The sequence below is a fragment of the Haliotis cracherodii genome, unplaced genomic scaffold (assembly GCF_022045235.1).
Source record: "Haliotis cracherodii isolate W230 unplaced genomic scaffold, xgHalCrac1.p SCAF_19, whole genome shotgun sequence".
Classification (NCBI taxonomy): Eukaryota; Metazoa; Mollusca; class Gastropoda; order Lepetellida; family Haliotidae; genus Haliotis; species Haliotis cracherodii.
The window spans coordinates 19,788,038-19,813,163 of NW_027266274.1; the positions used below are offsets into that span (position 1 = coordinate 19,788,038).

General features: G+C 40.9%; 2 protein-coding genes across 2 annotated transcripts in view; both read left to right on the top strand.

Moving 5' to 3' along the window:
* LOC139466643 (uncharacterized) overlaps positions 1 to 14,682 on the top strand; it is a 38,080-nt gene extending 23,398 nt beyond the window's left edge. The window contains exon 3 of the mRNA XM_071248227.1: positions 14,533 to 14,682. Coding sequence (XP_071104328.1) covers positions 14,533 to 14,682 — 150 coding nt within the window. The remainder of the gene's footprint in view (positions 1 to 14,532) is intronic.
* Positions 14,683 to 16,863: 2,181 nt separating this feature from the next.
* The window catches only part of LOC139466644 (uncharacterized), a 141,961-nt gene continuing 133,698 nt past the window's right edge, over positions 16,864 to 25,126 (top strand). The window contains exons 1-7 of the mRNA XM_071248228.1: positions 16,864 to 17,418; positions 21,446 to 21,571; positions 22,362 to 22,808; positions 23,097 to 23,222; positions 23,633 to 23,746; positions 23,902 to 24,009; positions 24,185 to 24,628. Coding sequence (XP_071104329.1) covers positions 16,947 to 17,418; positions 21,446 to 21,571; positions 22,362 to 22,808; positions 23,097 to 23,222; positions 23,633 to 23,746; positions 23,902 to 24,009; positions 24,185 to 24,628 — 1,837 coding nt within the window. The 5' untranslated portion in view covers positions 16,864 to 16,946. The remainder of the gene's footprint in view (positions 17,419 to 21,445; positions 21,572 to 22,361; positions 22,809 to 23,096; positions 23,223 to 23,632; positions 23,747 to 23,901; positions 24,010 to 24,184; positions 24,629 to 25,126) is intronic.

A 25,126-nucleotide genomic window follows, 5' to 3' on the forward strand; every position in this document is an offset into this window, starting at 1 on the left:
TTAAATGGTCAAAATTGTATGAGTGAGTGAGTGAGTATGGTTTTACGCCGCGTTTAGCACTATTCCAGCAATATCACGGCGGGGGACACCAGAAATGGGTTTCACACATGTTGCTGTACCCATGTTGGGAATCGAACCCGGGTCTTTAACGAACGCTTAAACTACTAGGCTACATGACCGCCCCAAAAATTGTATGAGACATACGTTTCTAGCAATAGTTGTTTGATAATAATGAACGAATTGGGAACACATTTCAACTGGAAGTAAATATGACAGTAGATTTATGACCGGTTTGGAATGACGATAGGATTATGATTGGAAATTCCAGAGTTTCATTAACGTATTTCAGCTGTGCGTAATACCGCCACGATTTGTTAAACATTCACTTCTCTTGCAGCGCCTAGACATGGTCAGCCGACGCGGTTAGCGGCGTTTGACGTTGACGCACACGTCTCCCTTGTTACAGACGTGTTCAGGGGGGAAAAGGTCTGGGCTCATTGCTGGCCATTCTATGGAGGCTGTGCTGCTGGGGGTGAACAATAACGATCCGTGAGAAAGGGCGTTGTCGTTCTTATAGACGAAATGTAGAATCAGAAATTTTGTCCAGACAGTACTGTCCAGTGACTCTTTATTTCACAATATGGATTGGGGTTCGTTGTCATAGTGATGGCACCCCGCACACAACCGAACCATCGTCAAATCTATGATGAGGTATTTGGTTGACATTGGCTTGGCGTTCATTTCGACGTCTCCAGGCGCGACCACGGAAGTGCAAAGGGAATCGGGACTCATCTGAAAACATGACACGTGACCAGCGACGTTTACCCCAGTTTCGACATTGTGTGCACAGCACTGACATGTGACCCTTGTTGATTACTTAGAAAGTCGAAAGACGATTACCGGTGCCCCCTTTGCTTATTTGCTTCATCACCTAAGAGATCCTACCAAAGAAAGGCGGCGAGGAATGCTGACTGCTTGAGTTCTACTACCTCATGACAATGCCTCTTCTCTCGAGTACAAAGACTGTTGTGCGACAATGTGGGTTCGAAGAGCTTCCTCACCCTCCATATTCGCCAGACCTGCTACCAAGTGATTTCCACCTGTTTCCTAAAATGAAAGAACACCTTCAAGGAAAGTGCTGTGACGACAACGATGACCTCTAAGCTGTCGTGAATGGATTTCACACTTGATATGAGTTACTATAAATTACTATATACAAACAATACAATCTTCAAACAGAAAGGCTGTTGCTTGACAACGGTGTAAGGATCTGTACCGAAACGTCGCCTTTACAGACATACATTCATTAACACATTATTTCACGTTTTGAGTCTGTGTTTTTAGTAGATGAGGAGCTCCTCATCTACTCCTCATCTACTAAAAACATGGACTCAAAACGTGAAATAATGTTTTAATGAATGTATGTTTGAACTGATCTGGTACTTTAACGATTAGTTTAAATATAGTCAGGCTTAGAAAGAAAGTATGCTAGCTAACATGAAAGTTTGATTAATGTATTTGTACAGAATCAGCGAGCCATGTCCTGTGTTGTCATCTGAAACAAATACATGAATGACTAACACGTTAACGAGTGGCGGTCGACGACCTTGTCCACAAATACACTCTCATAGCCACCGCCGCAGTGTAAGTAGGGAAACCCTTATTGCCGGATTGACAAATATCTTACATGGAGAGGTCGTATGAATGAAGACAGGACTGATTTACACGCACCAGCACCTGAAAGTTGAAATGAGTGAGTGAGTGAGTGAGTGAGTGAGTGAGTGAGTGAGCTTATCACGAGGTAAACACCCTGTCTAGAACACCTTGCCAGCAGTGAACATTGATCTTACCCGCTCACCTGCAAATTCAACAGTATGGTTAAACGGTTTAGTAATACTGGTTTATCAACTACATGAATTTATCATTTTATAGGAAAAAGCCTTATTTAAATTCCAAGACTAAATATGGAAAGAAGATATGACATGATGCAACAGTTATCAAACCATGTTACTCTACAATAAAATAAAAGTCAAACGGTTAAAACAAACTAGCCTTCATGAACAATTATTGGATTATATTCCGACGCCACTAACCTGAAGTACACGCAGACGAACGTACGAAGACGCAAACAAACGTACGCAGACGAAGACAAAAAAGAAAAATATAGACAAAAGAAAAGTATTTGAATTCTTTCTCAATGATTGTCGGAGGGCATTTTGAGTAATGGTTACATTATACAAAGTTGCCGTCTCTTTGTTATTCCAATATATTTACATGTGACAACATAATTTGGACAGGAATGTATATGTTAAATACAGTCACTTTGGTTGTAAGAGTATACCTAAAAATGACAAAACCCTTTCCATTTTCATAAGAATCGATTGTCGATTGTACGATTCCGACATTAAAAGCATGTGTTTATGAATCACTTTCGAAATGGGGATGCTACCAGGTGAGCGTATTTAATCTTAACTGTGGCACCAGTCACAAACACACGCAAAGGCGCGTCAAATGTTCATTTGAAAAAACCCATGGGAACACAAGGCAACACATCTCTCTTTGTACGAATATCTATGGAGCGTTGGGACCAAGTACAAACGAGGAATGGACATGTCTTCAGGGTTCAGGGTACAAAAACACGGGACCACATTGTACAAGCCCGAATAAGGAATTGCATGAAACATGCCTTACAAAATATACGTTGTATGACGCTCTTTCAAATCTTCGTTGAAAGAGCAGGTTTGGAAAAGATATGTAACTATATCTGTGGTCACCAAGTTTAGTAACAAATGCCCCGGGGATCAAGGAATGACGTTTCCCCTTACGTTTGTCATACAGTTTAGCAGGGTACAAAGTTGACAAATCAAATGCTATGACATAATTGAATTTGGTTCTTTTCTGAGATTATTAAAATGAAAGTGTGTAGAGTGTTTCGGTATCCACACTATTTCAACGGTTCCACTTCTCAAAACTCAAACATTTTGTTCTTTATGGAGAAAGTATTTCGTTGATTGTTTAAATGATTTATGGTTAATCTCAGAGACAGAGACTGATACATGGTGTGGGGCAAGAACAGATCTCTCTTTGTGGATGTTTAAGTTTACTTGAATCCAGTACAAAAGAGGAATGGATATGTCTTCAGGTTTTAGAATCAAGCCAAAGGTTGATTTCTGACTCAGCTTCTCCCTGAAACAGGCCTTTGTGAAGTTGATATGAAAGCTAATATTACTGTCTTGAAATTGTTGGATGGGAAACGGTGGCAGGCGCCTTTTGGAAGTATTCGCTAGTTCAAATTGTAGGTCAAATTTAGCAGATCTTTTTTAAGTGTTTAAGTTTGGTTTTTACTGTTCTGATAATAGTACCTAATCTGATCGTCTTAGTGCCACAAACCAGAAATGCTATTAGTTTGAAGTGAATGTTCTGAATACTGAACCAGTTGACTTGCCTTAGCATGTGACGGGTTCCATTTGTGGGGCAAGATACACTCAACATTTCACAAACACCAGGTATCATCACTATTTGATACATAATCAAGTGCTCTAGATATAGAGATTTCGCATGAATATGGAAATGTTTTTTCACTTTTATTTACTATTCCCCGGGTCACAAAGTAAGCACACTATTAACATTACAGTTTGTTGTTTCTCTAAACAATGTTACTTAAATTTCTCACCCAATCATGGACACTGGTGTGAACTGAAACCGTTTAAACTATTTAGGACTTAACCTCAGGAAGGAAAGTTTTTAAATTAATGATGAACTCTTAAAGAAGGCACTAGGCTTCAATGATTGGTCAACAAATACAGTAATATGCGCAACTGAAAAATAGAAATGCAACATAAATAGAAAGTTAAAAAAAATAAAAAAAATAAAATTAATACAGTCTCTTGACCATTGTCAGCGTCATCATGGAGTGGTCACCATGGTATGTAGATTGTCAAACATGAACATATACCAACGCGGGTCAATAGTCCCGATTTTGTTGACAATGTGATACTAGTTGAAGAACATGTTGTTTATGCCTATGTAGCATATATAAGATGCCCTTTCGAAACCGGAAAAAATGGACAACGAAGTTTAAAAAACGCTGAAAAGTGCAGGATTGAAGGTGATGGAACGGAATACCCTGTAAAACACACGCCTGAACGCAACCAGTGGTTTAGAGCCTGTATGTGCAATACATGACAAGTAACATGGAAGAAAGGTGCAACATGCTTCATTATAGATGTAACTGAACTGAACTCTGGGAAGTCGGTAATGCGGCTTTAAAAAAAATATTTTTACCTTTTACTTTCTGCGCGACCCCCCAATAATGACGCACAGTATATACAATAAACATGGACTTAATTGAGCGACATTGAGCGTCCGAGTTAATGATCCAACTAATAACTTGGCAAGTTAATGGGAAAATTCTCAACAGAACTTAGGACATTGGCCGGTATTACCCAGCGAACCATGCTCTGAGGTGTGAACTGAAACAAAAAAGACCTAATTTACTGGAAGTACTTTTACACGCCCAGGACAGTAATTATAAAACAGGTTAGCGATACGCTGATCCCGTCTTAGCCATCGGCATAGTTTAAGTAGGAGGGTCTGTATAAGCTTCATAATCTTGGAAGAAAGAGACAAACAAACAAACAAACAAACAAACAAACATCGTTCTGGGTGAGTAAGTCGGGGAAATGCCACTCAAAACTGAATCGTATAAAGGATCCTTCTTTTAGCAGATTTCTTGTGATTTATGTCTTCAACGTTTTATTGCTCCAGCATAAAATGAATAGTAACGTCCGTTTTGTGCTTAAAATAATGATTTCAGATTCGTTGTTTTTCAAATTTAAGACCTGGGAAGGTTTGGATGAAAACGGAAATCCGAATGATATGGACTTTCTGATACTATGATTCGGGAGGTAGACAATCAAAATACAGTTTAAAGGGGCACTGATCTAATTCCCCTGGACTGGTTGTTGCCTTTGTTATTGCTTTTCCCTCGTGAGTACCCGGATGTGGAGCAGAAGAAACATGGCGAACTCATGTGTTCAAACAGGCGTGTCAGGAACCAGGTCTGTTAGAACTAACATTGTGTTGATGTCATCATTATTCCAGGTGAACAGAGTGTACTGACCTACCTCTCGTCCAGTTGGTTCATGCATTGAGTTTTGTCAAGAGGGAGATCTGTCTCCCGGGGATATTTGGTTCGTTTACAACGACAAAGACACCGTGCTACTTAGCTACTACTTTATTTATAGTATGACTCTATATTATCGAGGTATCGGTAAATCTCGACTGTTTACTTATGCCAAACTAAGGACAATATTTCATCGCATGGTCGAATGCAGGAGAGGTTGCGTTTTGTCACGGCTACAAGAGTATGTTTTTATGATCGTTTCTGGAATGTTTTTGAAGTGGTATTACCCCTACCTTCATTCAAAATTGATTAGAAAAGAATCCATTTGTTTAGACGAAGTCCCTTGACCCAACTTAGGTCGTATGCATACTGAATATGCATAATCAAAAAGAGAAAATGATGTAAACAACATAATCCACACTATTCCACCACAAAATAGCCATACCGCAATAATATAGAGTTGCCTGCCCGTGCGTCGCTATTGACAAGTACTTTGTTTACCGACCTCGGTAAAGAAAATCAATATCGATCAGTCCTAATTGATGTGTCATAAAAGTGGAACAAAGAACAAGAAATTATTTTGCGTGTGACATATTTAATAAGTTTGTAAGCATTACGATCTATTATAACTTACCTATTGCGATATATAGCGTACCATCCTACCACGGTCTAGCATTAGGTTTTACATTTCGTCGTGGGTATAATAAAGTTGGGATACAGGAGGTACGAAGAGGTTGATGTAAAGATGATGAAGAGGATGCCATCTGTAACAGATGTAATACCCTTAAGATAAAAAACCCAAACTCATTGTATTTTTCGTTGTACAGAGTTGCGTCCATTGGGTATGTCAGAAACATCTGGTTGTGGGTTCAAATTCCGGTTCCCCCGATTATGTCTCTGTGTTTGTCAGCACCATACCCGTGTTCGTGGGGTGCACCGAAGTGGTAAATGTCTCAGACCTACATAACTTCGGCTTTCCTCCCACATTAAGCTGACACGCCGTGATATAACTGGAATACTGTTAAAAGTGGCGTTAAGCCAACTCACTCACTCACTCTTACTAGTAGTATGACGCTTGGGAAGTGGCTAGCGCGTTCACTTATCTCGATGAAGATCTGGGTTCAGTTCTCAGGACATAATCTAAATATCATTATATCATTATTTGTGTGATTTTCCCGGAGTAATGCTGCAAGCGGCGTGAAACTCTCCTGACTCACTCACTCTTTAAGTTACAGACATGTTTGGAGGTGTTAAAACACCGTCACGTGGACGATTTGCTCACAGTGTGTGAAACCCATTCTGGTTGTCTTCGTCGTGGAGAAGATGAGCTGAAGTGAAGATCCGTGTTAGAATTGGTCTTCAGCAATCCATGCTTGTCCCTCGTGAAGATCCGGCTAGAATTTGTCTTCAGCAGCTCGTGCTTGTTCACCGTGAAAATCACTGGATTGCATGACCCAGACTCAAATTACACTTAACTGAAATATTGTGTGAAAAAGAAAGAAAGAAAGAAACAAACATGGGGTTTAACGTCGCATCAAAGATTGTTGCACTTAAATAGCGATGTGCATGCACGTGTGTGTGTGTGTGTGTGTGTGTGTGATTTCATAGTGCTAGCCCACTATCATAAAGATACCATGCCCCGACCTTCCGCTCCCCTGCTCTACCACCAATTGATTGTTATCAATTCATTTTCATCTTTTGTTTAAAAAGTCTACCAGTCAGTTCCACACAATATGAATCCACTCCGTAACCTTCGTTGAACTGTGACACACCTGAACGAACCGATCGTATATCTCTATTGTATCATCGTCAAGACAGAGAACCGTCCACAGACAATTATGTTTCAGAATAGGCGCGTGTCTCATGTATTAATGCTTATGATGACCTGAGCTGTGTACATTTGATAATGTAACCATTCGAGCCATCTTCCACCTGTCAGAATTCAAAGCCCCGAATTCAATCGATTCTTTTTGTATACTCATCAACAAGGGTCGGGATACTCAGAAATACTTTAAATGGTCAAAATTGTATGAGTGAGTGAGTGAGCGAGTGAGTGAGTGAGTTTGGTTTTACGCCGCTTTAAGCAATATTCCAGCAATATCACGGCGGGGGACACCAGAAATGGGCGTCACACATTGTACCCATGTCGGTCATCGAACCCCGGGCCTTAGGCGTGACGAGCGAACGCTTTAACCACTAGGCTGCCTGACCGCCCCCAAAATTGTATGAGATATACGTTTCTAGCAATAGTTGTTTGATAATAATGAACGAATTGGGAACACATTTCAACTGGAAGTAAAGTGTGACAGTAGATTTATGACCGGTTTGGAATGACGATAGGTGCACGATTGGAAATTTCAGTAGTGCGTAATACCGCCACGATTTGTTAAACATTCACTACATGCGCCTAGACATGGTCAGCCGACGCGGTTAGCGGCGTTTGACGTTGACGCACACGTCTCCCTTGTTACAGACGTGTTCAGTGGGGAAAAGGTCTGGGCTCATTGCTGGCCATGGCATTCTATGGATGCTGTGCTGCTGGGGGTGAACAATAACGATTCGTGAGAAAGGGCGTTGTCGTTCTGAAAGATGAAATGTAGAAACAGAAATGTTGTCTCGACAGTACTGTCCAGTGACTCTTTATTTCACAATATGGAGTGGGGTTCGTTGTCATAGTGATGGCACCCTGCACACAACCTAACCATCGTCAAATCTATGATGAGGTATCTGGTTGACATTGGCTTGACGTTCATTTTGACGTCTCCAGACGCGACTACGCCTATCACGGAAGTGCAAAGGGAATCGGGACTTATCTGAAACCATGACACGTGACCAGCGACGTTTACTTCATTTTCGACGTTGTGTGCACAGCACTGACGTCTTTGGCAATATGACGACTAAAAAGGGGGGGGGGGGGGGGGGCACGACACGTGGTCGTCGAGCATGGATATGAGTTGCATGTTGAAGATTTCTAATCGTCTGTCTCGTAACTCTGACATAGGATGTTTTTCGTCAACAATTATCTTTGTTCTACTACTTGGTATTAACATTTGTATTTCATAATCCCCTACATTTTTGTAAGAGTACATAGACAGCACGCCAACTTCCCCTTCTTGCGGGCCAGCAGGTACACATACGAGGACTGTTTACACGTTCTAAGTCTCACTAACTTTCAACTATGGGCCATGACAAAGTGAACTAGTCGCACATTGTTTGAGTAGATGGTCTGTTGAGGCCGCTGTCTATTAGTGACAGCCAGTTGAATGTGATAGGGGTCCAAATGGACACGGAAACAGAAAAGAACGAGAACAAGGCAAAGTGTTGGCTTGGAGAAATTACTCCCCACGAAATTCATGACCTCATGTCACAAGTGTATGGGGATAAGTGCCTTAGCTATTCCATTGTTAAACGTTGGGCAGCTATGTTTAAGGCCTGGAGAACAAGCCTTGATGATAACCCTAAGTCTGCACGTCCCTCAACTTCCATCAATCAAGATTCACTCAAGGTGATAGAAAAGAATTTACACTGTCAGACAGACGTATTACCATTGCTGAACTTGAGGGAGACGCAGGTCTAAGTCATCGATCCACTGAAAGTGCTATTCATTTATTAACATTTACAGATGGAATGGCACCATTCCACCTCTCCGGCAACAAAGAAATTCAAATCTTCACGATAAATCAAGAAAATTGTGGCCACTGTATCGAGGGATGCACAGGTTGTAACCCTTGTTGATTACTTAGAAATCAAAAGACGATGACCGGTGCCTACTATGCTTGTTTTTGCTTCATCGCCTAAGAGATCCTATCAAAAAAAAGCGGTGAGAAATGCTGACTGCTTGAGTTCTACTACTTCATGACCTTGCCTCTTCTCACACCTCTCGACTGCAAAGGCTGCTGTGCGACAATGTGGGTTCGAGGAGTTTTCTCATCCTCTATACCCCCCAGACCTGGCACCAATTGATTCCACCTGTATCCCTAACTGTAAGAACACCTGCATGGAAAGCGCTGTGACGACAACGATGACCTCAAAGCTGCCGTGAATGGGTTTTTCATGGTGCCTTCAGAAAATTCTTTCTGACTGGAATTGAAAAGCTTCACTCTCGATATTAGAAGTGCATTAAAAACAGGGATATTATGTTAAAAATAAAATTAAAAACAATTTCAAAATTGTTGGTTTGGTTAGGCTTAGAACCTTTTCACCAGCCCTCGTATTCCATTTGAATATACCCCTGGTGTTATTATGGATATGCTGTAATCAACTGTACAGCTGGCTGATACAACGGGACGCTCAACTAGTAGTACCATGCCATTCTACAGGGGTTTCTTCGTCATATACGAAATGAAGAATTTACGTGTTGTAACATAATTATGCATGTTTATTTGCAGATTTAAATTGCGCCGCACTCACAGTTCAACACGTGCTCAAGGCCGCTACATTGGTGCAATATGTCCCGTTCTACAAAGCGATCGCAGCAGTTAGGTGATCGTAACTCCCATACTTTAACATTGTCTTACGACAACTGTTTCCTTGCTGTAAAAGCTATATTGTGAACTGTTTCCTTGATGTTACAGCTATATTGTGAACTGTTTCCTTGATGTTACAGCTATTTTGTGTACTGTTTCCTTGATGTAACAGCTATTTTGTGTACTGTTTCCTTGATGTTACAGCTATTTTGTGTACTGTTTCCTTGATGTAACAGCTATTTTGTGAACTGTTTCCTTGATGTTACAGCTATTTTGTGAACTGTTTCCTTGATGTTACAGCTATTTTGTGTACTGTTTCCTTGACGTAACAGCTATTTTGTGTACTGTTTCCTTGATGTTACAGCTATTTTGTGTACTGTTTCCTTGATGTAACAGCTATATTGTGTACTGTTTCCTTGATGTTACAGCTATTTTGTGTACTGTTTCCTTGATGTAACAGCTATTTTGTGTACTGTTTCCTTGATGTTACAGCTATTTTGTGTACTGTTTCCTTGATGTAACAGCTATTTTGTGTACTGTTTCCTTGATGTTACAGCTATTTTGTGTACTGTTTCCTTGATGTAACAGCTATATTGTGTACTGTTTCCTTGATGTTACAGCTATTTTGTGAACTGTTTCCTTGATGTTACAGCTATATTGTGAACTGTTTCCTTGATGTAACAGCTATTTTGTGTACTGTTTCCTTGATGTAACAACTATATTTTGAACTGTTTCCTTGATGTTACAGCTATATTGTGTACTGTTTCCTTGATGTTACAGCTATATTGTGAACTGTTTCCTTGATGTTACAGCTATATTGTGTACTGTTTCCTTGATGTTACAGCTATTTTGTGTACTGTTTCCTTGATGTTACAGCTATTTTGTGTACTGTTTCCTTGATGTTACAGCTATTTTGTGTACTGTTTCCTTGATGTTACAGCTATATTGTTAACTGTCTCCCTGCTGCTACCTACTTGTGATATTCGTTATCCTAAACACACATTATGTTTAATAGATTTTTTTGTAGATCGACGTATAGTGGCATTATCACACAGCATGAACGATTGATCCCTGTATTCACAGTGCCACATGGATGGTTAACGAAGCATATCGCTTTCACTTATGTCTATATATGACATAGTTGTAGTACTTGTACCCGAGTCAGGGAGTATGTCGTGGCCACATTTCTTGTTCATTTGTCTTTAATCAACGTTCTTGTCCTAAGTAGAGCCAATCACGTGCTTGGTATAATTTACCAGAGCCAACTCAATGATGATGTTTATCGCTAAGAAAATCGACATTTATTGAAAAGCGCGCACGTTACAAGTTTTGCCTTTTCTGTAAGTAATCTTCCTAGGCGGAATGGCTGGTTTTAACTGTATATACGAATTAGAACACATGCAGCGCTACGTTAATTATTCATCACGATATTTTGTGATTCTGTTTCAAGTGGCGAGGACTTTAGTATTGGTCTCTAATATAGATCACAAGTATGCGTCCCCTGTATATACCCAGCATAGGGACCCAGTATATACCCAGTATAGATACCCTGTAATATGTGTGTACGCGAATGCTAGTTAAATAGCGCTGGCCCACTAAGACACCATGCCGCACGACCTCAGTCAGTATACTGACAGCTAGCTGACAGTCCTTGTTTTATCCACTTCATGCTGAGCACCATCAAGGGTAACAACAAGTACCATATTTTAACAGCTTTTGATAAGACGCGCCGTACTGCTGACCTTCCGGCCTGACGTCAACTAGACTACGAAGGCTGTCGGCTCAAAATGATGATCGGTTGGTTGCTGTGTGTGACCTGGTTCATATATACTTCTCAACATTTGATAGGGATATTAAGATATGTCATTATATTTAAATATACATATTGATATGAGAATTATTTTTGTTTAGCATTAAAAGATAAAAATATCCCTACAAAAGTGAACAGTGTGTCGTGTCCTCAAGGCTGATCCTTCATCCTAAGGTCAGTCAGACTCGAATACTGACATTCCTATACATGCCAAAAGCAAAACTGCATTCAAAGCCTCACTCACTCCAGGTGACAAAGATACGATCATCGACACTTCGGGTAGCCAAGTGGTTCAAGCGTTTGGTCTAAAACAGTGACAAAACAATTTCCACAATCATCAGCAATATCCCCTGTACGATTTCGACTGCACCATAAGCATATTGTTCAGAATCTCTATCAATCAGAGGCGATATCTTTCGAGAAAAGGTGCGCTATTAAACTGATCATGGAATTCAAGCGACCTGTCTGTCGTGCGTGACGTCATCTGTAGGGCTTGTATTAAAACTGACCTGCCACGATTCTTTTTAGCTGTCAGTAAGCCTGACCACCCGATCCCGTAAGTCGCCTGTTGAGTTGTCAGCAAGCCTGACCAACCGATGTCGTTAGTCGCCTGTTGAGCTGTCAGTAAGCCTGACCCCCCGATCCCGTTAGTCGCCTGTTGAGCTGTCAGCAAGCCTGACCACCCAATCTCGTTAGTCGCCTGTTGAGCTGTCAGCAAGCCTGACCACCTGATCCCGTTAGTCGCCTGTTGAGCTGTCAGCAAGCCTGACCACCCGATCCCGTTAGTCGCCTGTTGAGCTGTCAGCAAGCCTGACCACCCGATCCCGTTAGGCGTCTCCGACGACAAGCATAGTCGCCATTTACGTCAAATATGGGTTACTGAAGACCTATTCTACCCCGGATCTTCACGGATCTGTAAGTTCATGTTAAAAAATTTCCAAGTTCATGGACGTTTCTACAAAGTGTGCTGTGGATTGTCCATCTTGTTTAAATACCCTTGCTACCAAGCGTATTAAACACAACCGTTTTATTTCGAAACTGTGTATGTATCTTACTGTGTAAAAAGGAATTGATGGGGTTCCCGTGGTCATATATTGGCCATGACAGGTGACCCATTAATAATTAAGGATCACCCGGTTATGGGTGATTCTCATTGCTGGATAGTGACATTGATTTTGACGAAACTTCAAAGGAACGAAAGTAGACTATCTCTCATTATGAGATTACCCGTGGGACACGAACCATGACTATCATATCGTTGTTATCAAACAGTAAGCCAGTAATAGCACTGGAAGGTCATTTCGGACGACGCGCTCTGTTATGTAAAAACTATTGTCCAATTCTCCGAATAACAAAATTCTACTTATTCTTCTATACTGGGATTCCGGTACTTTCTACTACTACTACTACTACTACTACTACTACTACTACTACTACTACTACCACTACTACTACACATACTTCTATTAGTATAACTACCATTTCAACTTTAACTACCACTAGAACTACTACCACTGCTTCTACTACTACAACTACTATATGATACTACTACTTCTGCGACTTGTGGTTTCACTCAATATTCCAGGAGGTGTGTAACGGCGGTCTGTGAATAATCGAGTCTGGGCCAGAAATTCTTGTGAGCAATCATGAACATCGATCTTCGCAATTGGAATACATCACCCAAGTTAGTGAGCCCGACCACCCAACCCAGTTAGCCGCCTGACGACACGCATGGATGCTGAAGACCAATTCCAACCAGATCTCCACTGGGCCAACAGTGCTTCAGGTTCACCATAACAGTCCTTGTTGCATCTTCATGTATTGAAACGTTATTCACAACACACGTCTGTTTCCAGGGAGAATTAGTTCAGTCAGTACTCTCTCCGCGTCAGAGGCCAGAGCCCATGATAAGGTTTACCACACAAACTACACCTTCCATATCACGTCTAACACGAGATGTACATTTTATGTGTTATTTGTTTGTTGATCAAGTCAAGACGCAAGTTCCAACAATGTGACAATGCATCTGTATAACATCTTTACAACGTGCAGAATTTGTTTTTGACAGAAAACTAACGTAAAATTATAACGACAGAAATAAATCAGTTTCGGTTGTCTGCGGAACAGATTCCACTGGGTGAAAGGTAAAACTGAGGTGACAATAATATGAATGGATCACTGAAAGTGATGGCACCAGGTGTTATAAAATATAAAAGCAACAAAAAAATATGTCCATAATCATATCTAAAAGTCCATTCCGGCTGTATCGTGAGCATGTGTTTTTGAATACTGATGATATCAGGTTTTCGCGAAAAGCTGGGCACTTGGGGTCACCCTGCACATGCAGAGGCAAGTCAAGAGTTCACCGGAACAAATCATATGGGAACATGTTGTACAGGACAATAATATCTACTTAAAAAAATAAAATGAAATATTGCTTCTTTCCATGCAGATGAAATCTATTAATGCGTATAGTTTGTCCTCCAAATGTATTTCCTTTAATTTCAATCCATTGTAATGTAGGATATAAAAACTAACTTACAAGTGAACCGTAATAAAAGAGAAAATATAATTATTGAGAAATAGTTACATGGGGGATTTGTTTCTTAAATTTAAGAAACTCAGTGGCTACCTACAGGACAGGACACGAACCTTTCCGCGAAAACCTGGTGTCATTGCCTGCGTTGATGATTTCATTTCAGTTTTCTATGTCTTGATACAGGAAAATACAGGACATTTAAACTAAGCGGCACAAGAAAGTATAGGTTGGCAATTTGTAATGTTACTAAAAACAGCTATACTAGTGGAAAGTGGGTATTGGAAATATGACTGCCAAGGAACAGGTACCAAATGGTACAGGTACCTTTGACGGCGCTCGTGCGGTGACAAAAAAATGGTGAAACAGGTTTCCCGCTTATGGCATAAACTGCACGTGCATGTTAGCTGCATAAATGTGTTCGTCTGCAGTGATGAAAGCACACAAAAGAGAGAGAGAGAGAGAGAGAGAGAGAGAGAGAGAGAGAGAGAGAGAGAGACATCGGTATGGCCGAAATGGGGGTAACACAGATCCAAATTGCCAGAAGGTTTGGTTGTATACCATTGACAGCAGCCAGGCTGATTCAACGGTACAGACAGACAGGGAGGACACAGGACATGCCCAGAACCGGATGACCCCGAGTGACAACACCACTGGAAGACGGTCAGATACGGTTCATTCACCTGCGAAACAGATTCGTAACGGCGACGGCGACGGCAGCAACAGCGTTGGGACATCCCATTAGCCAACGTACAGTTCGTGCGCTGCTGGAATCGTCCTTTCCGAGGAATGGTGCTGACTGCTCAACATCGACGCCTGAGACTGCGATGGGCGAGGCAGGTTCGACGCTGGCAAGTGAGAAATAGGCGTCGAGTGCTGTTTACTGATGAAAGTCGGTTTAACTTGTTTCGAAATGACGGCAGAGAACGAGTTCATCTACACAGAGGGGAACGTTTGGCTCCGGCGTGTATTCGAGAGGTCCATCCATTCGGCGGGGGAGGTGTCATGGTGTGGGGCGGTATTTGTGGAGATCAGAAGACTGATTTGGTGATTATACACGGAAACCTGAACGCTGTGCAGTACAGAGACCAAGTGTTGCAGCCAGTCATGCTTCCGTTCTTACAAAACCAACAGCAGGGGACATTGTTTCAACACGACAGTCCCAGGCCCTATACTGCAAGACTGACTCGGAACTTTCTAAACCAGCAGAACGTTGACTTTTTGCCCTGGCCTTCCCACTCACCCGATATGAATCCTATTGAACATCTGTGGGACCATCTTGAGAGACAGATTAGAGCACGCCATCAGCCTCCCGTCAACAGACAAGAATTGCAGCAAGCCCTGAGAGATGAGTGGCAACGGATTCCAGTCCACGTCATCAGAAGACTGACGTCATCGATGAGGCGGCGTATCAGAGCATGCATTGAGGCAGCGGGAGCTCATACACGCTATTGAAGGCAACTGTGTCGACAATGAACTTGTAGTGTGTCTGACAATTTTTTGATGACATTTCAGACAACTTTTGAAAATGAAATTTCTTACCCCACCTTTGTTTACCTTGAGCTTACATTACCTGTGATTGTACAATTTCATTCAAACTGTGGTTGATCAATCATTTGTTACCCCTCCCTAGATTATATTATAATTCACAACAAAACCTCTTCTTGTTATGTTTTTTATCGATCATGGAACTCAACCTATACTTTCTTTTGCCGCCCAGTTTATCAAACATTTCTTCTTTAATATAATATATTTCATGTATTTTCTCTTATTTTTAGAAAGCATTTAACTTCGTGAAGGCCTCCACAAAGCACATATTTATAACTGCATCTGTTTACAGAATGCTCTGTAGTTTTGTGTCATGGATAAACGGTGTATTCTAAATAGAAACTGATAACATATTATTAACAAAATTGTATCGATTTTGCAAGATTTGAAATAATAATTAACACGTTTATTGATCAAACATAAATACTAGATCAAAATCTTAAAAAGTTTAAAAAGAATGTCGGGCTCTTCTCGGCTGTCGGTTTAGACCCAGTGGATACATCGTTGTGCACAGTTCATGTATTTCCCTCATACCTTCCAACACAAACGCAATGATATCGCCTAGCCAAATATGATCACGGATATTATCAACAAAAAATATAAAGAAACTCCACCAACGAGTCGTGAAGGAACGATGCGCGACTCAAGGCATACGACCAGGTGTCACAGTTTTCTCTATTGATTTCCTACCGATGATTAGAAAAAAACATAATCGATAAAGATAAATGGTAGACATATATTTTCAATCAGTCGAACTTCAAAATATTGCTCGTTTGCGTCCTCGTGGAATGCCTTTGATTAAATACAAGGACAACGATGAAAATCGATGGAAATGATGAAAATAATGAAAACCTTTAGTAATTTATATTTCTGTAGGAATTTGCAACAACGTGGCTACCGAAGCGTACCCATCATGATGGCGTGTTTGTTGTCAAGGTTACCATAAACATTGCTTGTACAACACAACAGCGCACCACACCACCACCGCGCGTGCTCCACAATGCAACCTTCACGAAGGGATTTTTAATCGCTATGGTTACGGTGTTGAAATTGTAGGTGATAAATTATCTACAACTGACATCGAAACGGTAACGGGATGTGGTCATGAACTTCCCGAACACAATCGTCCCATCGATTGGGCATATACTGTATTAGGAAAGACACACATACATCTCGTCTTGGGTCATCAATGCCTTGTATTAAAGAGAGTGGCGTCCCGTCAAGCAATGCTGGGAAGACGATCGAACATAGGGATGATGTCACAATAAAAACCACTTTGTGCAGACAGCTCCAGGTGAAAACCACGTGACCTGGGGAGATCAATAATCTTTGATTGACAGGGTTGTTGGTTCTTCGGCACAATCGTCCTGTCACTGAGTCAAGTCTGACGGATCAGACGGATTAAACCTTTAGTGTTTATTGTTTGAGATCTGTCATTTCTAATGGTTCCCTAGTCCCAGAATGGATACTTTGGTGTTGGTTCTCGTGGTCCTGCTTGGAAGTCAAATGGTTTCAGGACAAGATGCCTCTAAAGCCATCGAATGTTTTTCTTCTTTGAACGCGGCTCTACGTCTTTATACAGACCAGGTAGATTCCGTTGCTTGCAGATTCCCATCAAAGATTCGGAACAAGTTCGTCCCTCCGGCTGTCCAAGACGTCTTGAGTGGGAAAACGTTCACAGACGTCTCCGGCTACTTCACCCAAGGATGTGACTCGACGGGTAATGGGACTGTCTCTCAAGAAGAGGTCAGTGAGTTAATGGGGGTTCAAACTGACTTGAACAACTGGATTGTGGTCACCTTACTCGATACAGCCATGAACTGTACCAAGGATGCTGGTCTTGAGGAGGACACAGGCTTAAGGACACTGAGGATGGTGTATTCCAGGTTCTTTGAGATGTTGAATAACACGATTAAGGATGTCACCAATAAAAGTGAGTCTGGGTAGACGTGGAGACGTTTTATGCTTGACTTCATAACACTTGAATACTGGTGTGGCGTTAAGCAATACTCACTCGCTCTAATACACCCAGCAACCTATGCTTGTTGTAAGAGGCGACTATGCTTGTCGTAAGAGGCGACTGACGGAATCGGGTGGTCAGGCTTGCTGACATGGTTGATACTTGTAATTGTATCATGATGCTCATTATGTCAATCACTTGATTTTCTGGTCCAGACTAGATTATTTACAGACCTCCGTCATATAGCTGGAATACTGCTGAGTACGACGTTTAATAACAAACAAACTAACAAAACAGTATACACATGCTTTGAATAAAACAATAATTATAAATATGTAATTAATTGATTGCATTGTGCAAAGCGACATATCATGTCAGTGCATATATGGTGTATGAGAAATCCTTTTTTTAAAACAAACATACAGATGTTATAATTTTGACCGCGGGAAACCACAAAAAAAGGTATATACCACAATGCGATAGACAATGATATAGTTATACCCTTTCGCGTGTATCTTTAATGTATTTGTAAACTTATATGTTTTAAAGTCCGTGAAAATCGTATTTATTCTCAATTCCTCATTGATATGTCTTGCTCGGAAGAAACAAACCAGTCGCTGGAGGAAGTAGCTAATGTAAATAGGATATTTTAAGCTGTTTTAGATTTTTAAGCGTATGCGATTGCTGGCTTGAAAGTTTCGTAAATCCAAGTCATATCTGTAAAAGTATTTCATAATAGATATATTTTCTTGAATACAGAGATTAGTCTTTTTATTTGGCAGGAAATATTAACTAAATAAAACAATAGATAGATAGATAGATAGATAGAAAGATAGATAGATCGATATAGATAGATAGAGATAGATATACATTTGGATAGACATATAGATAGACAGATAGATAGATAGATAGATAGATAGATAGATATAGATATAGATAGATAGATATAGATATAGATAGACAGATATATAGATAGAGTTAGATAGATAGATAGATAGATAGATAGATAGACAGATAGATAGATAGATAGATAGATAGATAATGTTGCCTTAACGGAGAGTAATCAATATGCCAATGAAAAAGGCATGGTTGGGACATCAAATCAATATCAGGCGAACATTTCAGCTTGTTAGTTGGTTTACTTTGAATGCCTTTATCGCTCGATAATGTGCAAACAATAAATGACAACGTCCCGGATCCAATGCAAAACGCCATCTTATACACGGGGGAACAGTGTTGAATACTGTTAATTTCTTTCATTTACCAAATCATTATTAATGAACCGTGTCTCCTCTGCCATGGACAGCGTTATACGATTTATTCTCACCCACAGTCGACTTCACGAATTAAGAAATGCATGCTTTACTATATATAACGTAAATGTAATTGAAAACATTCTTGTATTTCGTGTGAAAAGTTTAAGCACTAATATAAAAACGTTGTTCTGTCATGACGTCATTTCTGGTGATTCGAGTATGCGCTGGGCTACACAAATAAACGCAGTGGCCGAACGATCTCATCCAAAAGTAGGAGACATATGGCAATCGGTTCATTCTCCCTGTTGTGTTTTATTGTACGATCAACAACTCCCACTCGTTTATTCCTTAAATAGAATACCTGTACATGCATATACGTTTATGTTAATTAACTATATTTGGGACAAAACTGTATTTTAATTTTAGGGTGTAAGTCAAATATTCATTTTGTACTAGCATTCAAAACTTTGAAGGTCGAGGTCGCCCAAGGTCACACTGAGCTGAATTACGAGCACGTGGTTCCCGTTGTTTCTGAAACAGAAAGCGATGGAACCACGCACGCCAAATTACATAGTTTCAGAAATATGTACCTTTAAACATTAATGCCTGTTATTGATAACGAGTAAAACATTATCACCTTTGTGGACTTACACCGTCCGTGGGAATCATTTAAGTAGGAAATTTGTTTGTCTGCTAAATCGTAACAATAAAGGTCCAATTTCCGGTGCCGCAAAGTATCTTCTTGATAACACGTCATGCGATAGCTGTCACTGCCACCATCCCACAACCAGGTGCTGCGTGACTGAATCATTCAGCATATGTAAATAAGGGACGTTAACCTGACAAGTGAAAGTGAAAATAGTGTGGAATGAATGAATATGGTTTTACGCCGCTTTTAGCAATATTCACCGCGGAAAATACCATGGAACCCAAACAAATAACAATTAATGGTCACTAGTGGTCGGCAAAAATGTCACGAGTAGGCAAGACTAGATGATGTTGATACGCATCTCCTCTAATCATCATCATCATCATCATCATCATCATCATCATCACGTCATCCGGCCTACTGCTTACTGCCCATACCTGGTGTGACCCTCCACAATATAGGTTTCCGCCATATCTGTGGATTATCAAGGCGATGTTGAGAATGCAAACGAGATAAGACCAAAGATATTTATTGACACTCTCTACGTTTTCGACACAGAAGTAGGGTAATTCGACCGAAGCACGAGTAACTTATCAATAAATTACAATTAGGATAGCAGTACATCATAAATCACCATGGAGTAGCCAATCACAGACCTGTAATTCGACCTAACACATATGTTTGATACCAGTTTTATCAAATGGGTTTCTCACCCACATGTGTGTAAACAAATGTCGGTAATCTCCAGACGCCCGTTATAAAGTGTCCCTAATCTCTCCTGTTCAACGCTCCACTCATAAAAAGATGTCCCTCAATTTTTTAAATCCTATTTACTATGTACTTAGTGATAAAAACTGTATCTATAAGAAAATATACAATCTGAGTCAGAAGAGTGAAATGTCTTGTTATGTTTCTCCTGTGAAACGCCGGAACTACTTTATGCCGGAACTACTTTATGCCTGAACTACTTCATGCCTGCCCTTGATGACACTACGGTTTTCAAAGACAGATAATAAAATTCAGGAAGAAAATACTTAACTACACCTGTCTTTACGTGTGATATAACATGTGTAACTCATCAGATGATGTTAAATATTACCTGTGTCAGGTCTCTTGAGGAGATGAATGTCATATCTGATATGGCAAAAGAACATCCATATATCTTTTTGTAAACCTTCAGTGACGTCATGCTATAATTGGTCAAGGTATTCATTTATTCGGAGTGACCAGTTTCAGGGATATTCGCGAGAATGTTTGTTTTCAATGTAAAGGTCAGTTTAACATATGAAACCCCACATTGCGCGTTCGGTTCCCAGTTCAATCAAGCACGGAGAAATGTAAACTAGCTCGACGATGAAAACACATGACAAAAAATCGCAAGTGTTAGCAACGATATTGAATAAAGCAGTATGGGTTAATATTGAGGGTTATTTGTTGATCTGAATTCAGGATTCACGACAATAGCCTTCAAACAAAGTATGGCGCTGTACACCTGAAACATTATTTTTTACATGGTAATACTTTACTTGCATAAATGCCAGGCATTGGAAATAAGTACCACAGCTCCTTCGTAAGCTAACGTGAAGTGGGCAACCCTAAACAAATCAAGGAAGATCACTATTTAACGTCATGCCATTCATCGTGACGCAAAAGATATGACGTTCGGGTCGAAAAATTCAAGCGAGTTGGCACCACTATCACAAGTTAATGTGCATATCACGTGACCGAATCTTTATCCTGTTTGTAAACAAACGCACTTATACTTAAATCAGAGCAGCCCGTGTTAATGGGGGTCTTTCAGAGTGGTTTCCAGATTGTTTTGCAATAATTATAATGTAGAAATGCATAATTGCATGTATGTAATCCTGAAAGAACATTGTCGCGTTGCCGGACCCACGAGCACGGGTATGGGTCTGACAAACGTAGAAACATTATCGGGACGAACAGGGATTCGAACCCACAATCATAGGTTTCTGGCGTTCCCAAGGGACGCAACTCTGCACAGCGAATTGCGGAGCCTTAGACGAATGTTCGATGGTCTTAGGGACTTCGAGTTCACTGTCATTGTAAATAAATTCAAACATACACTTTTCAGCATCTGGTGGTGCCACCTGCGATGACGACAGTGAGTGTGGGAAAGGCATGTGTGACCTAGTCGTGTGTGTCTGCGACGATGACGACTACACCGGCAAACGTTGCAACATCAAGAAGCCCACCGACCGTAAGTATGCGACAACAGATCAACACAACTGCCCAGCGAGATATCTGCCGTAGGTCTGACGTGCTATTGCTGTGATAAGTAGACACAGCGATATGAACCACTAGCAGTAGTCAGTTACTCACTCACTTTGTTAGAACTATTCAGCCAGTATCCAGGTGATGCCTTTGCATTGATACCACAGAACGGAGGTGTTACAGTGCCACGTTGATAGAATGCTGGTCCTCGTTCCACAAAGTGATCGTAGCGCAACGACAATCGTAAGTCTATCGTAAGTTCCGTCGTACGTATGGGAGTTACGGTCACATTAGCGCTACGATAGCTTTGTGGAACGTTCCCCTGAAGTGGTACGACGGTTCTACGCTGCTAAAATGCAACAGTAGTACGGTACTACCGTTCTATGGCGTCACGGTGCTACGATGCTTCAGTGTTGCATCACCACAGTTTTAATGTGCTACAATGTTACAATGTTACAGAACTACAGTGCTATGGTGCTACAATGTTACAGACCTACACTGTTATGGTGCGACATTGGCACGATGCAACAGTGGTATGTTACTTCGGTGCTGAAGTACTACGATTCTACGGAAGTGGAGTGCTGCGGTGCTTCAGTACTTCGGAGCTTCACTGTAAAGTGTTGAAGTACTACAGTTCGACGATGCTAGGCTGATATAGTCCAACAGTTGAGTGGACACATGTCCCTCTTCGATGCGAATATCTTTTACATTCAAATCGTGAATGGATTGTTTCCGTCGCAGTCAGCAAATATATATCATTCTTTTCATTCCAGCAGAAATGGGCAAGCCACCTCTGACAGAAACTGAAGCCGCGGTTGTTGATGGGTGCATTACTGATGTGAAAAACACTATCCAAAATCAGCTGACAATCATCAACCCGATCATCTGCAACTTCCAACTTAAACTTCGAGGTGAGATGCAGCACAGTGCACTCAGACTTCCAGAAAGCAGAGAGGCTGCTTCTGAAGATTTCCGCGTTGCCACGAATAGAAGTTGTGAGGAGGTCACGACGGCTGACACCCTTGGTGAAGCCCAAACCAAGATAACTGCCGTGGCCGATGCCCTTAAGAACGACTTCTTTATTGCACTGGAGAGTGCTAAGGTATGCATAGAGACAAGTGATGCTTTTAAAGATCCAGTTGATGTTGCGGAAGGAATGAAGAAATTTGTGTCTCGTCTCGTCTGCCGGATACACGACCTTGCTGATGAACTATCTGAGAATAGTAAGTAGTTTAGTTCTCATCTACCCTACTTTCGAATTTTTTACTCCTATCTTTCATTAGAATTCGTAGTTTCGTAGAGAAATGTCATACTATGACACTCATCATGTGATACGACTTAAATGTTTTATTTTAAGCAAAATAATTGAAAATTTCTACAAAATCACAATTAATTAATTATGGCCTCATATATGTTTTGTCATGGTAACGTTTAATGTATGGGAATGCTTGAGAGGTTATGTAAATAGAAGTGAAAGTGAAAGTAGATACAAATGGCTGTCATTTCTCCAGTCCAAGGAGGCTACTGTAGAATGGACGCAGACTGCGGTGCTGGACAGTGCAATACCAACAACAGGTGCATGTGCAGTACTAACACCTGGGGGAGGCGCTGCCACAATGGGACATCTGACGTTTACGGTAATGATTCCAACTCAATAGTAATTGAAACATAACGTATAATAATACTTCTATCTTAAATTAATTGACACATAACGTGTAATAACTTACATATAAAATAGTTGGTATAATTGTATATATTTGACGTATAGTTCCTATTCTAAATGCTCTTGTTATTGAAAGGGCATCGGTGCCATCTTACGTTGTGGTTTTCAAGTTCTGATTGTTGTTAAATTGTCTGTTAAATTATATAATTATATTATTTAATACCAGGTGCCTTTAAGCAATGCTTATTGTATCATGGACCTTTTGTTTATGTTGTTTTAAACTTGTATTGTCATAGTGAATTGATGTAGACTTGGTTAAATCGTTGTGGGGACGCACACACTCCTGATACATTTCTCTTCATTTCTGTATCCCTTCATTTGCAGCGATGTGTGACAAGTGTTACAATGGTGGCTCCTGTGTCTTCAAGAACGGAACCTTCAGTAGTTGCATGTGTTCGTATCCCTGGACTGGTGCCACGTGCAACGTGTATAAGAAGAGTAAGTGTGCATGAAACGTCGTGATATTCAAAGAGATCGATATAGGGCTCTCAGGTTCCATATTCCGTCTTTCCGTCAATTTGTGTCTGTGTTCAGTTTATATTTCAAACGTTATCTCGTGCCGGTGTATTTTTTTATGATATCCTTTTTCTCAGGTCTAGAAAACTGCACCACATGTCTTAATGGAGGATCGTGTCTGCCTGATTCCCAAAGCTGTCACTGCGCTCCGGGGTTTGTTGGACGTTACTGTGAATTGAATATAGGTAAGAACGTTACCTTATCTCTACGTAAGAATATTAACAAACGTTTATATGGTTTCTTTTGGACAATGAAGTCGCGTAACAAAAGTCCCAGCCTCGTTCAACCCACCCTTAGCTTCTTCCCTGTCTATCATAAAAGCAGAACTTTTGATAGAAGGTTTCTTTTTATCACCCACAGCTGAAACATTTTCAAGCCTGGCATCAGCTGATATTAGGACTGTGGACACATGCTTGCAGTCATTCAGAGATGAGGTTCAGGAACAGGTGACCATCATGAACGACATCTTCTGTCAGTCATCACACATTGGAAGCAGGGCAAAGACGTTCAGGATCCCCCGTGTCCACGACATCGTGTCAGCGCTGATAACAGGGATGAAGATGCAAGAGCTTCTCATGAAGGACTGTGTCAATAACAGCGTCGCATTTACCCCTGCAGAGGTGAAAACTAAATTGGCCGGAGCACTGCAGGCCCTGAACGCTAGTCTACATTCCACGACGTTCTCCATGGCTGTGAAATGTATGAACGATTCTTTGAGTGAGAAGAAGGTCGTGATGATCATGAGGCAGTTATATTCAGATATCCTCAACATCACTATAGGAGCAGGACGAGCCTTCGGAAGTCGTAAGTATGGCGTCTGATGTATTTAAAGGCAACAGCCTTGGTGGCCCACTTGTCTGAGGTGCCTTAACTTGCAGTGCGGTTCCTTACTTGTGAGCATCATACCTGTGCTCTTGGGTTTAAACGCTTAGGACCTGCACCACCTCCGGGACTCGACACATTACCTGACACACCATGGTATAAGTAGGACACCGTTTAAAGCACTGTGTACACTGTATAACACACTCCATCACTTACCAAGAGTAATGAACCCCATGGTCTCTGGCTATGACTGATTCCATCATTATTTACTCTCAAAGAGGTCTATTTATCTCAAACCTTCCTTTAAAGACTTTTTGTCGCTTTAATAAATACTCGTGCCCTGGTAGCAGTAAGTTAACATAGTTAGAAAAAAGTCTCCGCTGAACGATTCGACAACGGAAGCATCATAGAGAATCTCACCCGAGTGTCTTTTGATATCAAATATATCAACACGAGTTGATAAAAGTGGGAAAACTCCGA